The sequence below is a fragment of the Pavona decussata genome, unplaced genomic scaffold, assembly GCF_977016875.1.
Source record: "Pavona decussata unplaced genomic scaffold, jaPavDecu1.1 SCAFFOLD_391, whole genome shotgun sequence".
Classification (NCBI taxonomy): Eukaryota; Metazoa; Cnidaria; class Anthozoa; order Scleractinia; family Agariciidae; genus Pavona; species Pavona decussata.
Genome location: NW_028145763.1, coordinates 1,900,001 through 1,917,447, shown reverse-complemented (window position 1 = coordinate 1,917,447; position 17,447 = coordinate 1,900,001). Strand labels below are relative to the sequence as shown.

At 40.2% G+C, this 17,447-nt stretch overlaps 1 protein-coding gene across 7 annotated transcripts in view; it reads right to left on the bottom strand.

Moving 5' to 3' along the window:
• Positions 1–1,876: 1,876 nt before the first annotated feature.
• Positions 1,877–17,447, bottom strand: part of LOC146451331 (coadhesin-like) — a 16,246-nt gene continuing 675 nt past the window's right edge. Inside the window, exons 2-16 of one of the 7 annotated variants that reach the window (XM_085099407.1) lie at positions 14,814–14,975; positions 14,139–14,306; positions 13,135–13,305; positions 12,345–12,515; positions 11,357–11,527; positions 9,937–10,104; positions 9,209–9,376; positions 8,297–8,464; positions 7,360–7,530; positions 6,343–6,519; positions 5,396–5,560; positions 4,855–5,031; positions 4,287–4,469; positions 2,919–3,111; positions 1,877–2,094 (exon numbers count right to left, since the gene is read on the bottom strand). In XM_085099407.1, the coding sequence (XP_084955533.1) occupies positions 2,933–3,111; positions 4,287–4,469; positions 4,855–5,031; positions 5,396–5,560; positions 6,343–6,519; positions 7,360–7,530; positions 8,297–8,464; positions 9,209–9,376; positions 9,937–10,104; positions 11,357–11,527; positions 12,345–12,515; positions 13,135–13,305; positions 14,139–14,306; positions 14,814–14,975 (2,399 nt within the window). In that variant the 3' untranslated portion in view covers positions 1,877–2,094; positions 2,919–2,932. The remainder of the gene's footprint in view (positions 2,095–2,918; positions 3,112–4,286; positions 4,470–4,854; positions 5,032–5,395; positions 5,561–6,342; positions 6,520–7,359; positions 7,531–8,296; positions 8,465–9,208; positions 9,377–9,936; positions 10,105–11,356; positions 11,528–12,344; positions 12,516–13,134; positions 13,306–14,138; positions 14,307–14,813; positions 14,976–17,447) is intronic. The other 6 variants (XM_085099401.1, XM_085099405.1, XM_085099404.1 and 3 more) reach the window with 6 other exon arrangements.

Genomic DNA, 17,447 nt, shown 5'->3' with positions numbered 1-17,447 from the left:
GTTTTCATCTCGCTGTCAGGAGTTCTCCTGTCGCTGTTTAAAAGTGGTTTTAAAGCCTAATTTCAAGCTAAAGGTGAAGGAACGTCTGAGCCAAAACTGAGGGGCAAAAAATCTTTTGGAAGAATCTTTACTGATTGGTAGTTAAACTCGAATGAAAGTTCAGGTTAATCCAGGATTAGCTTAATCGGGCTTTAAACAACTGGGCCCTAATTCTCAGACGGTCCAGGTCCCTCGCGGCCACACACTCTGTGTGGCCGCGAGCGACCTGCGGGACCGTCTGAGAATAAGGCTAGATTTCAAATCAGCAATTGAGTGAAAAATTAATTAAAAGTACAGAATAGAACATTTCCGTTGACTTTGTTTTTGCTCTTGAAGAATCCTAAAAGAAGGTATGTGTAGAGGAAAGGTCGGTAATGTAAATAATACCTAAGAAAATTAGTCTAGATCTTTAAGTTAGTTTAATTTGCATGTTATGTTCAATTTTGACTATCCTCACATTGATTTACAGTCCAGGAATAACCGGTCATTATAATAGGAGAAAACTTCATATAAGACTGACACAAATGTCAAAGTAATGTTTAAAAAACGAGCAGCAATGTTTTATCGGGTTTAAAAACACAAGGCGTAGCCGCCGAGTGTCTTTAGACGCGGTAAAACACGTGCTACGAGCTTTTTGAACAGCTTCAAAAACCCATGCCTCTCGAGGAATTTAGATAAAAGTGACATGAATGCATTAAAGGTTAATTATATTCCTATGGAAAAGTACTCTTTGTTCAGTTGCTGTCAAAGGTTCAGAGAGCTTTTACTTGAAATGCTGCCTAAACGCATGTTTCGAGAACCAAAAAATGCTAAGGAAGAGAAAGATTACTTGGATAGTTGTATTCCAAAAGCTACGCAGTTTGTCACAAAGTGGGCTTACAAATGTTTGGCGAATGGCAAAGTTCAAGAAGAAATAATTTTGAGGAAAGAGGATTCGAAGTCAAAGTGGACAGTATTCAAAGCTTAGAAACGAATATTGTAGAGATGAGCGCTGAATCCTTGAATTTTTGGCTGACAAAGTTTGTCGCGGAGGTGTGCAAAGAGAATGGAGAGCGCTACCCCCCAAGAACTTTGTACTAAATCTGCTGTGGATTGCAGCGTCATTTGGAAAACAGCAACGACGCCATTAAATTTTTGAACAAGGGTGAAGCAAGGTAAGGAGAAAGAACTTTGGAATTAAAAATGGTGTAGGGAACTTGTTAACTGAACTATATTAATTTTGTTAACAATGCGTAAGAAATTGTAAGACGACGAATTTTTAATCTAACAGGAAATATAATCTTCTTTGTTTACCCCAGTTAATGTTATTTATATACTGTCTTTTTTTATTATTTATTTATTTATTTATTTTTTTTTGGGGGGGGGGATAATTTTACAATATGAACATCGTGATCTTTATATAAAGATCACTAGTGACCTTTGTATAAAGATCGCAGTAATCATATTTTCATTACATGTAATAATTCATTGATTTTTTAAATTTTTTCTGTATTCAACCTCTATTTCCCCCGAGACCGAAATCAAAACCCTCTCCGGTCTTTTCAGGATGATCATTCTTTACCGGTTATAAAGCTGCATGCATGTGACTGATTTTTGTTATCTGATAGGGTAGTACGGTTATGAATTATTAATGAGTTTTTGAATCCTATTTAGCAAATCGACGGCAGTTTTCTATGGTCTGTACTCTTAGAGACCATGAAATGAAATCATAAAATGTTCACTGAGAAGTCATTGCCAAGTTTTGAACATTTTTTTTGGCGTCATTTTATGGTCAATAAAAGTACAGACCATAAAAAACTACCGTCGATTGGTTTTAAACAATAACATGGAAAAAATATGACCAAAATTGGCTTTATTTTCCGCTGTGAAACCACGTGCGTTACATCTGACGTCATTTTAATTGTCTATACTCTTATAGACAATAGCTACGAGCCAATCAGCGCGCGAGATTTTTGACAGTTTTTGTAAAATCTACTGGCCAATTTTTAACACAAATCAGAAACAACTAGCAGATGTAACCAAGCTTGATTATCATGTGGTTCTTGTGGTTTTAACCTAAGGGAAATAAAAACAGTATCATTATCAGTGTCTCATATATAGTACCAAGAGAGAATGACACCTCTTTTCCAGGGTCTCTCCTCTTCACGTCCAGCTCTCGCTCCCTGGGACGTGAAAAGTAAGATACCCTGCAAACGAGGCTGATATAGTACCTAAAGCCTAAATTGCACAGCTCACAAAATTTTTCTCGCATTTCAAAAGTACATGGATATTTTTTCCACCGGCGGACTGAACATTCGCTTTTTCGAAGGCAAGGGGGGGGGGGGGGGGGGAAAGGGGGAGGGGAGCTGCATGAGGCTGCATGGAACCCTTCCTCTGAAAAGAATGCCAAAAACTGAAAACGTCATATTAGCAGTAACAGCTCTTGATGCTCCACCCCACAATGCAAATCACGTGCAAATAGGCCATTTCCGAGTTGCTGTGAACCGCATTATAAAAGCGAGGCTAAGTGTAAAGCTTTTCATGCGAAGATTAATTTTGTTTGCAAATGAATGAAATTTAATTTTCATAATGAAAAATATTATACTTAGCATCACTTTCATAAAGAGGTTCAAGGCAACTCGGAAATGGGCCTATTACAATTTACTGGGCAAATTTTTCTGCTGGCGTCTGTAAAGACCAAGTCAACTTGGCTGTTTTGACAAAAAACCTAAACGACAATGGTGCATCTTTCAAGTTCTCTTTGTAACTCAAACGTCGTTTATATATTCAGTCATTACATTTGTTTGACACCAATATATCTCGCCGCTTCACTAAACATGTACAGAGGGAAAATATAAAATAAGCTTCTTATTTAAAAGAAATGTTTTCCCCTGTTATACCTTTGACATCGTCATCAAAAGGGGGGCCCATTAGGGCAATCATTACAGTTGCAACTCTCGGAGCTCTCTCCGGGGCCCTGGCACTGATCATGCCCCTGGCCGTGTGCACAGTTGCAAAAACGGACCCTGAATCGCCGACCACAGCCGCATGCTTTGGTACACTTGCTCCAATCACTCCAGTCACCCCAGCAACCTGTCGGAAACAAGCACAAGCGCAAAGATGAGCACTAACACAAGAGTTGGAGTCAAGTCCGGTAAGCAAGCGACCAAGAAATAACGGACCCGAGAGTTTGAGAGAAGTGAGAGCGGACTTTGAAAAAGCGAAACGCGAGAACAAAGTTGTTTAGTCGTCAAGTTTAAAACAAACAAATAGGAAATAAAGGTGCAAGCAGGAGGGTGTGAATCAATTGAAAACGGACATTCGAAAGGTAAAATGCAAGGACAAGGGTTTTTGTCAAGTGTTAACTAGCGAACAGGAACGAAACTCCAAGCCACAGCACAGACGAACACAAAATATAGAATCGAGAGACGAGAGCCCGGGCCAAGAGTTTGTATTAGGTATAAACAAGCGTACGCAAAATAAATTAAAGTGCAAGTACAAAAAAAAAAACATAAATGGGTTAGCCACGGAGCACTAAAGAGCTGTCTACTGAAAAACGCGATTCAAAGGTGTCCGTGCGTTTCGGATTGAATTTGGAAAGTTTGGTTTTTGTGGAGGAAGGAAAGGTAGAGAGCAAGAGTTTAACTCAAGTAAGAACGGGCTCAAAGCACAAGGAAAAGGAGACGTTTTGTTTCTGGTAAAATGAAAAGTGTTTTTACTGCGAAAGAGGGTATACAAGGGTCAAAGGAGAACGGAAATTCAGACCGATGCAGCGCATTGCAGTTAACTGCGGAGGAGAATGAAAGAATGAGAATTTGCACTCTAACAAAATTATAGCAGCTTCAATAGAGTAGAAACCTGACAAGAGCGAATGAGTCTTAGCGTCACAACAAAAATAAGACTTTGACCTCTCGTCAATTCTTATGAAAATTTAACGCACTCAAACTCTTTTAGAACACACCGCGCCCGGCGAGAGTTGATGATCATGAGAGTTGCTATTGCAAGGAAAGCGAGAGCGTGAAATCTATTCAATTCTTGACGATTTCTCTTTTCTTTTGATCTGGGCTTTTTATACTTTATGTATCTGCCTGTGCTTGCAAATATCCGTCTTCAAGATTTTTGGAAAGGAACTCTTGTGTGCACTCACCTTTGCGCATGCCCCTGTATCGCTAGTGAAAGAGATCATTACTGGTATGAATGATTAGCGGTCGGCATTGCGCAGATATATTTTCAGCGTGCAAAACAATATGCTGGTACCTAGTACTTACTTCCAGGGCATGGTCCTAAATCACAAGGCTTGTTTGACACAGGAAGTCCCACACAAGGGCTACCTCCGGGGCCCGGGGCTGGGCTATCGCATCGCCGGGTCCTGAGGCTAGTTCCAGGCCCACATGACACGGTACACGCACTCCATTCGCTCCAATCTCCCCAGCCACCATTAACAACTGGAACTAGACAAAAGTAGCCGTGCTTTGTGTTACTGCCAATCAAAACTGGCGCCATCAGTCAATGAATCATTCGCTTAATCAATCAAACAATCAATCAAAGGTCAGTCAATCCGGCAGTCAGTCAGTCACTCCGAGTCAGTCCGTCCGTCCGTCCGTCCGTCCATCTATCCATACCAGCAATCACTGTGGATGATTAACTCGCCTGCCAGCTCACTCACTCTTTTCGTGTTTTGTTCATATTATTCATTCATTCCTTCCTTCTTTCCTTCTTATGTGCCTCTTTATCCCTTCTCTCCTTCGTTCGTTACGTCCGTCCGTACGTTCATACGTACGAATAAACAACACAAATACAAATAAACGTCGCTTCTTAATTCATAAATTTACTAACCGGGAGTCGGGCATGTCTTAAGCAAACAGGACTTCGTTTGTTCATTCACCCCCTTGCAAGGCTTCCCTCCATGCTGAGCCGGTGGATTGGAACATGACCGCTTTCTTGTCTTGCTACCAGTCCCACACGTCTTAGAACAAGTGGACCACTGTGCCCATAATGACCAGCGTCCGTTCACTAAAAGGGATGAAATATTTTTCAAACATCTGCGATCTTTCAATGTCTAGTCAAATTTGTATTAAAGGCGGGCGTTTATGAGAAACGAGGAGATGACCACTAAATACTAAAAAGGTCATGAATAAATGTGCATTATATGTGAAAGTAAAATCGCATTATTTTATGTATCATAGACGTAGTCCCCGGTGTCGCGGTCTATCTCTATCTCTGATTTCATCTGTCATCATTTCTTCTTTCCTCCGTTCGTTCGTCCGTCCGTACGTACGTAGGTGCGTACATTCGTTTATTCATTCAGTCCGTCGGTTGGTTCGTTCTTCCATTCGTCTTATTTTTCGCACTTCTTAAAAAAAATTATTTTAGTTACCAGGACATTTTTGTGTGTTACAATCGCGCTTCTCCTCATCTGATCCGGGACAATTCCCTTGCCCTGCATTGCCACCTTGACAAGTTCGTTTCCGGTTCTGTGATCCTGTTCCACAGGTTTTGGAACATGCTGACCAGGCACCCCACGAACCCCATCCACCGTATGCTACATAACAAGAATCACAGACGTCCTAAAGCGTCATATAACATAACAAAAAGCATTATATGACATAACCGACATACACCACCATGCATAAACCATGTAGTTTTTATTTATATCCTACTCCTTCAACGTGAACACCACTTTCGGATACGTTAATATCGAGAAGTCAGAGAACAACGATGTTTTTGGCTAAAAAAACGTGATGTCATGTTTTTATCCTGGTACCGTAAATAAATGATAGAAGCATTTTTTTTCACTTAGACTCAGTGACACAGGCATACTCAGAAAAGAAAAGCCAAGTTCTCCCAACAGGTCGAACCTAAGACCTTCCGACTGCTAGTTCGGATGCTCTACCACTAAGACTGAGCTACAGGGTACTCTCCTCTACGAACTATGTTTTTTGTTTTGATGGTACATCTGTGAATAAGTGAGTCATTTTTAAATTAAAAAGAAAAAAGTTCTAAATTCTTCATCGCTTTCATCTAAAATTCACAAAAGTAAAGAGATACACTAGCAAGCACCCACAGACACCCAGTTTACGCTTTACGGAAAATTTGCGGGAAACACAGAGCTAAGAATTCTAGCCTAAGAAATTTAAATCTATAGCGGGCAGGAAATGGCCGACATTTAACCGATAACGGAGATTATAGCACTCACTTTCATACCCTCTCTTACTAAACTGTTACGTCTAAGAAGCAAATCATTGTCATCATCATCAGTACCATCGTCATCATCACAATACGAATACAAATAAACGTCGCTACTTAATTCATAAATTTACTAACCAGGATTCGGGCATGTCTCAAGCAAACAGGACTTCGTTTGTTCATTCACCCCCTTGCAAGGCTTCCCTCCATGCTGAGCCGGCGGATTGGAACATGACCGCTTTCTTGTCTTGCTACCAGTCCCACACGTCTTAGAACAAGTGGACCATTGTGCCCATAATGACCAGCGGCCATTTACTAAAAGGAGTTCAGAACAGCTGGTTATGACCCCACAAGTTTTCATATCACGAAATGATTAACTTTTTTGGCGTCTTTCGTTTAAGACTTACAGTTCATGGGCATTTGCGAGAAAAATACCTTGAATATCAGACTAGGGATGAAATGATTTTCAAACATCTGCGATCTTTCAATGTATAGTCAAATTTGTTTTAAAGGAATGCATGTATACTAAAAAGGTCATGAAAAAAATGTGCATTATATGTGAAAGAAAACTCGCATTATTTTATGTTTCATGGACGTAGTCCCCGGTGTGGTGGTCTATCTGTATCTTCAGTTTCATCTGTGTTTCACGTTTATGCGTGGGTGGGTGAGATTAATATACGGACTGATAGCGGTTGCCAATGGCGCCTTTACATGCTGACGTCCGATCGCACCCCACGAGATTATGTGATATGTGCGTTATATAGATAGATAAATTACCATTACCATGTTTTCTTCAGATTATAGTTTGCCACTCACACTAAAGCTGAATTTCTTTGTACTTTATATGTGGCTAAATAAAAGACGTCGGATTCTTCATTTCAGTTCTAAATTTTCTGCGCTGTAGAAAGAACGCACTCCTAATTGCGTTTGGAGTTGAGACTGTATGGGACAATCAACAAATGAATGGATCTTGGAACGCGTATCTGGCATCCCCGCAGATTTTGCAGGGGCGGATGACATCATCATCAACTTGGCAAAGGAGAGAGAGCCTGGGATCGAGATCATCAAACGCTCTCCCTAATCTTTGATTATTGCTAGTAACATACATGAAATCCTTACCAAACACGTCTGTTATTTATGCAAATCAAAATCTACCTGGGCACCCGTTGGTGTTGCAATTCCGAAACTCTTTGTTTTGTCCTGAACAGTGTTTTCCTCCGTGTGCTGGACTCGGTTTATCGCAGGACCGACTGCGGTGCTGTGTACCAGTGCCACACGTTTTTGAGCATGCGCACCAATTGCCCCATGCACCCCAGCCACCATTCACTGTAGATGAAGGGAATGAATAGTTGTTTTCATAACTTAAGTTGCTGTTAAGGGTGTTAGCACAAGTAGCCGTCTACTAAGCCAGTGGTTTTCAAACTTTTGTCACAAATACACTGATAGTATAGTAAAAATACTGAAAATCGGATACAAAATGATCTGTTAAAGGAAAAACATAGGTGTAACCGACCATTAAAGTTAGTTAAATCCAGTACTTAGTCACTTGAAATGTCACTGAGGATATGCCGCATGAGACCGCAGAGTTAATTTGAAAGACACTCATATTTTCGGATGAGAACCGCTGTATTTTGATGATATTCTGCACCGTCAACTAACATACAATATTAAGACTACCACACCTATGAACAATAAAATATGTTCTTATGTATGCGACAGTTCGGATGATCCATTTCTGTAAAAAAAGAAAATGATCCAAGGATTAACTCCAGACCTAGGGAAAAGGTACAAGTTTTTCTTGTGCTGTGATCGTTGTTGTTCTCTGTTACATACGTAGTTTCGGTTTTAAAACCAACGAGACGCTTTAAGGTAATACAAGATGAAATTTAGTGATTGAGCAAGTTTTTGCTGAATATTTTTTGTGATAACAATTTTCGACGTGTTCGACGGACCTTAATTCTTTTGTGATTTTTACCCGCAAAAATTTCATGTCATACTTTACTTCAAGCGATAATGAGTTTTCCCGTCTCCACAATGACCCATGTTACAATCACCCATGTGCATTCGAGAACACAACAGAAGTTTCACAAACCAGGGCAATTCTTCACAAGACACGACTTTGCTTGCGTGTTTGGTCCCACGCACTTTCCTCCATACTTTGGCGGGGGATTGGTACAGGTCCGGAGACGTGTCTGACTTCCGTATCCACAAGTCTTTGAGCACTTGGACCAAGCCGACCATAATGACCATCGACCATTCACTGGAAGAAAGAAAAAACCTTTAAGCATGCAGCTAGATCACAGTTTAACCTCCGAAGCGGATAACTCGTATCTGTGGACATCTCTCATAACAAGTGTCATTCTTTTTCGATCGTAGACACAAACTAGCCTGTCTGTCAACATGCTCCGTAATGGAGAATAGGCACTCCGAAAAAAAATGTGTGTTAAGGTGAGTCAAGTTTTGAAAACGGGAGGATTTCACTCGGGGAATGTCAGCGGATGCGTGTCCACTCTTGGTTTTAGTTAGGGTATATTGCGTCACTGATTGCGGTGGATAGCAAGTAAGATAATTTGTTTGGATTATAAAGGCCCGTTTAAACGGTTTCAACATTTGACAAACATCCGTTCAACAAAAGATGAACGGATGTTTGGCAAATGTTGGACAAATGTTGAAAGGAGTTTTCAAACGGCTTCAACGCAATTCAACATTTTCAAGAGCAAAGGAAAAGTTGAATTTATGTTGAATGAAATTTTAAAGCAATTTAAATTTGATTCAACACGCATTCAACAAGCTTTCAACATTTTTTACACTTTGAACAATGTTGAACGACCTGTTCAAACGCCCCCGACATTTCGTTCAGCAAAGTGTTGAACGCATGTTGAAGCAAATTTTGAAACCGTTTAAACGGGCCTTAAGAGCTGATATCCTAGTAGTAAGGAGGAATTATATTTTCCCGCTTCCATTGTGACCGCTATGTTAGAATCCTCCATTCAATTTCACAAACCAGGGCATTTCTTCACAAGACACGACTTTGCTTGCGTGCTCGGTCCCACGCACTTTCCTCCATACTTTGGCGGGGGATTGGTACATGTCCGGAGACGTGTCTGACTTCCATACCCACAAGTCTTTGAGCACTTGGACCAAGCCGACCATAATGACCAGCGACCATTCACTGGAAAAAAGAAAAAACTTTAAGCATGCAGTTAGATCACAGTTTAACCCGCCTAGCGGATAACTCCTATCTGTGGACACCTCTCATTATAAAAGTCATTCCTTTTCGATCGCAGACACAAACTAGCCTGTCTGTCAACAGGCCCTGTTATGGAGTGTAAGGTACTCTGGAAAAATGCCTGGACCAGAACACTGAAGGCCATGCAAGTGGGACTTTTTTTGACGTCATCGTCTGTTGTTAAACGTTGGCCTGTCTTGAAGTTTTCATGTAATGTCATTCAATGCGTTAAAGTGACTCGAGTTTTGAAAATTGGAGGATTCATTCGGGTGTGTCCCCACTCTTAGTTTTAGTTAAGGTATATTGCGTCACAGACGCATTTTGACGAATCGTAAGCAAGATAATCTCTTTGGATTATAAGAGCTGATATCCTAGTAGTAAAGAGCCAATCAGAGTCAGCGATTGCTCACATCCGGGAGATGACTATATAACATGTACACCTTTGACATAACACATAGACGGGAGGAGGCTCAAGTCTTTAAGCCAATGAATGTGAGTTTTACCTGGGCAAGGTCTGACGTTGCAAGCTCGTGTCCTGACATTAGCTCCATAGCATTTCCTTCCTCCATTGGGAACAGGATTGTTACAGTATCTCTTACTGTACTGCTTGCCATCCCCACAAGTTCTTGAGCATGCTCCCCAGACACTCCAGCTTGACCAACCACCGTGAACTGAAAATACGAAAAATAAATGAAAAATAAAACCAAATAAATTAGTAAATAAAGGAATAAATAGATAATATTACCTTCTTGACCTCGTAGAGGACGTTTTTTTTTTTTCGAGTATGCCTGTGTCGTTTACTGATTAATACACCATTCTCATTCATTCACCAGGCTTAACATATTCCATCAAATTATTTCCATTGCGCACATGCCACACAAGACATTCCAATCCTAGCAGTATACAGGATGTTTGTCCATGAACTTAGTTGAATGGCCTTAGCACCCTCGAGTCTCCTGTAGCTCAATGGTAGAGCATCCGAACTAGTAATTGGAATGTCTTAGGTTCGACTCCTAATAGGAGTACTCGGATTTTTTTCCCCGATTATGCCTGTGTCATTTACTGATTAATACACCATTCTCGTTTTAGAATACCTAACATATACATATAACACATAATTTCTAAACGGAAATAATTTACTTTGTACTTATAAGTCAAATTGGCCTTTCATTATGGTTTTAATTGTACCGCGAGTGAGTTGTGAGTGAAGGCCTACTTTCCCAGTGCTTTTCTGTAGTGGTTCAAGCTTTCCAGTCTTGAAGAGAAAACCTCGGTGCTATTTGTAAACCGGGAGGAGGTATTTGTCCCCAGGCCATGGTCAGACATTTTCAAACGCATATTTTAACTGGGTGTTTCAGTATGGTACGTTACTAAAGCTGTAGTTATTTCTGTTTTCATTGAACCTCAAAACGTTTTTGTCCACACAAGCGTTTACGTATCATTTCACCTATCCACGCTAATGCGCTTTTATTCTGATGAAAACGCATACTTTTATATGCATTTACATCTTTTGCCCAGACTAAAATGCCATCAGTGTATTTAAAATTCCCCATTTCCAACCGTGGACACAAATGCGTTTACAAAAGTCTTTATTTTCATTCGTTCCAAAGCGTAGAAAAATAATTTTCTCCACGCAAGCATTTTCGTATGGCTTTTTCCTGTTCACACCGAATGTATTTTCGTTCAAAAGTACTATTCTTTTGCGTGCGTGTTTCCGTATCATCCATACCAAAACGATCGAAAACGGCTTTAGCATATTTTCAATAGTCTTCCCGCCGTTTTCACCCATTGACTCCGCAAACGGTGCGTTTTTAAAAGGTATTCACTTTAGAAACTTTTATTTTTTTCATCAGCGTATCATGATACACCTCGAGAAGAAGAACGACACATGGGGTTGGTCTGCGTAAAGATTTAAATACCTACCGGGACATTGTTTTGTGTTGCAGGTCCGATACTGCTTATCTTGTCCCTCGCACGGTTTTCCTCCATATCCCGGAGGGGGCCTGGTACAGGACCGTTTGCGATACTGTGACCCAGTGCCACACGTTTTAGAACACTTGCACCATGTGCCCCAGGGACTCCACCCACCATCCACTTCAAAGAAGCAAAGAAATTGTGAAGAAGATAATAATCTATGCGGCTACATACATGGCCTTAAGCTTTGTTTCCACATCATTATCGAATCGAACTTAAATCGTTTATCAGTTACCATTAATTGTACTCTTCGATTCTTTCGAATAAGTATTGTTGCATCGTTTGTCTCACAATGTAGTCACAATGTATCGCGATGTTTCGACTGCTCACTGCAAGTCATCATCTGAGCCGTTGGATGAGGTAGACTGTCATGTGTCATTTTCTGTGTTAACTCGTTAATTTTACTCGTGATTTCTCTACCTCCCCCAAATTCTATTTGTTCTGTCTTTGATTGTAATAACTGTAATAATATTAATTTTATCCTTAAACAGTTGTAAGTCTGGCCCGCCTAGATTAGCTCTCGCTACCTGTGGGCCAGTCTCTCTTTTTTGCTAAATTTTTGAATTTTTGAATAAAGTTGATAAACTTGATAAACTTGTATCACTCTGGCAGGCTGTGATTGGCGAAGTTTGTTTCTCATTTTAAGCTCCTTGAAATTAACCCAATCTAGAAATTACGCGTTTTTGAATCTCTTAACATTATTTTGCCGCACGAGTGTTACGTGGTTAACGCTCGTACGGCAAAAAATTATAAAAATTTCAATAAAGATTATTGGTACCCTCCTTAAGGCTTCTCTTTATTTATTGCCTTATTAAGCTATCTTTTGTTGAGATCGCTGATAAAAAGCCGGCCCTTAGTGATAAGTGCCCCAGCGATCATATACAGAAATCATTGTTAGAAAAACATCACAATAACAACAAGTAGATACAAGTAATACCCGCGCATGATCTCATAGAACAGATTCGTGTCTTTCTGTTTTGTCCGACACACGGTTTGCCTCCATATTTTGGTGTGGGATTGTTGCAGTATCTGTTGGTATACTGGAGGCCATTTCCACATGTTTTGGAACATTTGCTCCAAGGACGCCAAGCTGACCAACCACCATTCACTGCAAAAAGGAAAACAAGGAAATATTTAGCAATTTTTCCACGAGCGCTCGTTGGATATAAGATGATAAAGAGCCAACGAGGAGCGCATCCAACAAGTGGAATAATTTTTTTATTAACAACAGTCAAGAAACATTGCTAGATTTTGCTGATTTCGCTTTTCAAGAACAACCAGAATTTTAATGGATGCTCTTTCTCGGGCATGGCCACTAAGCCAATCAAATCCCTGGAATTGCATTATACAATGATCCAGTTTTTAATAATGTTAGATATAAATAAATTGGGCGAGTTCTCGGGTAATCTACTTCTTCTTGCTGGCTAATACCAATTGTAAACTTGACCCGGAATCCGGCGGAAAAGAAGTGTTACCATTAGAGTTTGTTTTGCCAAATTTTCTGTTTAATGTTGCAGCACGTTGTGGAAAGTGTAAAATGACGCAGCACATACGTTTTTTTTTATACTGAAAACTTTATTTAACCTGATCAGCGATGGAGACGGCGTTATAATCTCTGAGAAGGCTTGAGTACAACCTCTCGTTCCCAGGATCTCTTCTTCCCACTCCAGCGCGTGGGCAGAAGAAGGACATATGGGATTGGTCTGCGTAAAGATTTCAATACCTACCAGGGCATTGTTTTGTGTTGCAGGTCCGATACTGCTTGTTTCGTCCCTCGCACGGTTTTCCTCCATATCCCGGACGGGGCCTGGTACAGGACCGTTTGCGATACTGTGACCCAGTGCCACACGTTTTAGAACACTTGCACCATGTGCCCCAGGGACTCCACCCACCATCCACTTCAAAGAAGCAAAGAAATTGTGAAGAAAATAACTCATTTTACATCATATCTATGCCCTACATACATGGCCCTAAGCCTTGCTTCCACATCATTATCGTGAAATCATTTATTTAACGTTAATTGTACTCTTGTATCATTTTGGATCAGTATTTTTACTTAAAATAGACGTTTTATCGTTTGTCTCACGATGTAGTCAGTTTTAAAACGACTTTAAAGATGTATATACTGACGTTTCGACTGCTCACTGCAAGTCATCATTAGACGACGAGGCAGACTATCATACGTCACGATGGCTCGCTGTGATTGGTGCGTTTTGTTTCTCGTTATCTATACTTGTTTTATGTTCATTGTTTAACTTCAGAAGTTGCGCGTTTTTGAATCCCTTAACATTATTTCGTAAAAATTTAGGTTAGTATAGTTATATGACTCAAGGCTTGGCGATACTGCAGTTTAAGGGTAACCACCACAAAATAATCATTTAATTTATCTGTGAAAATTCTGTACAATGTATCTAGCGTAATAATAAAATATTTTTAAACCAAAAAAAAAAAAATGGTTCAATTTGTTGATCAATTCACCGATGCACGAACACCATGTTGAGAAACTAGAAATGAGTCTTTTATAGATTTAGTAGACAGTTCTGTTAATACATATGTTTATCGGTAAATTCATGAATATGATCATTGAATGATCAACTTTTTATGGTTCACCAGTATTCGATAGCAACCAATAACCATGTGTGTACGTGTTATGTCTTTGAAACGTAAAATGTAGTTCCCAAGCCTCTTTACCCCTATACAAGAAAAGTTTCTTGCAAAAAACAAACGTTACCTGGACATCGTTGCAGCAAACAGTTTTTATGCTGCTCAGCGGGTCCCGAGCACTTTTTCCCGCCATAACCTGGTGGGGGGTTTGTACAGGTCCTCTTTCGGGTCTGTAATCCCGACCCGCAGGATCCCGTACATTGTCCCCAGCTTGACCAAGAAGACCAGCCTCCGTCTGATAACAAGATCAGTGTAAAAAAATTAGGTCGTGACAAATAAGCAGAAGCATGGTCTAGTTTTGGCTTGTCATTTGTCTAGGAATCAATAAGTGCAACTTTCAAGTGATCGAAAGTGAACAGCTGGTATAAAAGCAAACCAGTCAATCGGTGAGACCGCGAAGCAGAACAACCGCTAGAAAAAAACGCGCGGGAAAAGCATGTGGAACTCGACGAGCCACCATTAGCCTCGACATTGCTTCTGATTGGTTAAGGCATGTCGTAAGAATTGTTTTAACCAATCACATTTCTAGGAACATGGACGGAAGGCGGAAACAAACAACAGCTGATTACTTTCGTGTTAGCACACCTTGACTTCATTGTAATCAGACTAACAAACGCAATGCGCAAGCGCAAGGTCCTGGCTTTATTGTAATCAGGCTAACAAACGCAATGCGCAAGCGCAAAGTCCTGAAAAGAAGCTACACTCAGTTGTGAACCACTCTGACCAGAGATCTAACACTTACCTAAGTTGCATTGTTTCTGTATGCATGACCTATATTCCTTGGAGCTGCCAACACAGCCGGTCCCTCCAGGCTTGGTGCAGGAGCGCTTGCGATATTGTGTTCCCCTTCCACAGGTCCTGGAACATGCGCACCACGCTCCCCAGCTGGTCCATCCGCCGGAAACTTCATTATCCAATAGCATCATACAGTTAGTACTGGTGCATTCGGGAATAGGCCTACTTGCCTAGCCGCGTAGTGAATGCATTACAGTCGAACCTGTATATAACGGCCCTGTATTAAGCGGCCAGTTTTTAAAGTCCCGATTTTTCGCGCATACAAACGCTGTATTTTTTACCTGTATTAGGCGGCCACCTCTATTAAGCGGCCGCGGCCACCCTGTAGCAGTCCCATGTTTGTCTTTCTTTGTTATTTTTACCTGTAAGCGGCCACCCTTGAATGGAAACTAAGCCATATGTACAGTACCATGGATAACAGGAATTGTCGCTGGCAGTGCCGACAGTCAACGACTTGCTCTACAAACAAAAGTTTCAAATTCCGAGGCGCCAAACGCACGTGTCCCACTTGTTTAAGTCACTGTAATTCTTACCCTATTCCTATTTTAACTTGAAGAATTTTATTATATATTCAGTGTGTTACTTTTAATTAGCAACATTACCGTTATAACTCCACTTTGATCGTAACAACTATGAAATGACGGAATGAAATATTTTGTTGTGAACTGCAAGTCACGTAAGTAAGTGAGTTAGAGATACAGTACTGTACACCGTACAAGAGTAGAGGACAATTTATTGCACAGTGCTTTTACACAATGTTACGTTTATTACACCATTAAGTTACAAGTTGGCACTGAACTTCGTTTAAAGTATTGATCTCTTGTAAAAGTGTTGATTGTCCTATTGTTTCCTTGAATGAAATGTTTTTGTATGATACACCATTAAAATTGACGGCATTAGACAACGCCCTGTGAGTATATTTAGTGATCCTGTATTAAGCGGCCAGTTCCTCAAGTCCCGAGGGTGACCGTTATATACAGGTTCGACTGTACTTACTTCTGTATCCATATATTGCAAGAGACTTAAGTTCAGGTGCTGCAAACGAATTTTTCTCAAATTTCCAATTAAACTCGGCTTAATTGCAAAATAAAAGCAACACTATTTAAAATTTAATAGTAATAAAAAACCTTTAATTCTACTGAATCAGAAATCCTTCCAAGAACAAACAAACCACAGAATGTGTACACATGGAGCCAAGTTTTAGCAAGTCTTGCGGTTTTAGGTATCATGCAACCATGAGAGAAAAAATTGTGGTACTTTTACTGTGGTTCATATATCTCAGTTTTAGTTCCAGTTTCAGTTTAATTTTTGCCATTTTTCTTGCTCGTCGTTACAAGATAAATATATATTAAAGTATAAAACTGGATAAATGAATAACAAAAGAGAGAGAAACATATGGCGAGGATGTTCATAGAGAAACCATGGGGGCTTATACGAGCTACAGGTTCCTCAAAAAAATTACAACCTACAAATTACCGCTCAAAAGCTTTTTTTTGGATTATGACGCATTCAGATTTAAACAAGAAATCCAACTGATAGCATGAGCCTGGACAGAATGGCCAAGTACCGTTTGAAAGAATGAATCACATTCATTTGAATCAGCAGTCAGATCATATTGAAGGACTGATTTCACTGACAGACTCAAGAGTTCGAATTTCCTTGAACACTGCAGGAAGCAACGCCTCGGGAAAATGCTGCACAATAGCTTTTAGTCGATTGGCCATGGCTACACTTCATTTTATCGACAGATCGAATTTGCTCCTAATATACCATCAAAAATACCCTGAAGAAGAAAGGCCGTGCCTTTCGAAATATTGGAAAATATACTTCCCTTACCGTGAAATCAGCCTTGCTCTTTTTTTAGATTATATGCTCCTAATAAACCGCAAAACAGGAAAGCATTTCTCGGTAGTTTTTCTTTGAATGGTCACATTAAGATTTCATCCACAGATTCAGAAGCTATACTTAACTTTCCTCCATGATAAACCGCACCGAGCGAAACTACTGCTCTTTGCCTCTTTGAAGAGGTTATTTGGTGAGGGAGGGGGTATTGGATACCCCACAGCCTTAATTAGGGCTCAAATCCTTTATTTCCTTAGGGCCAATCTGAAGGGACCTTGGTTCGTGCGTCACTGATGCCCTGTCCACCCACTCAGTCAATAAGATCGTAATGTATTAAAAAATAATTTGATGCGCGCCTTGTTTAAATTTCAGCTCAAGTTAAGTTCGCTGAAAGCGTTTGGAACAACTTTCAATTCTTTCATTGCAATGCTGGTTTAAATTCGCGTGACGATGGAAAAATATCTGTGACTGATAAAAAGACAAAATATTTGCTACACTTTCTCAGTCAATACTAACCGTACTGGGTTTTCAGTCTGTGAAAAAAGTAGGTTTTCAAACGAACCATCGTAAATCATAGTTCTCAATCCCACCAGCTGACCCCTAGCTTGGAATTCCGAAGTGTGACCAATAAAATAGAAGATAGGAAGCACTATTATCCGTGAACATGTGGTGCTGTTTACTATGCTGAAAGAGTAGGTTATAACTTTTAAGTTTGTGGATCAAATTCTAAAGTGTGATC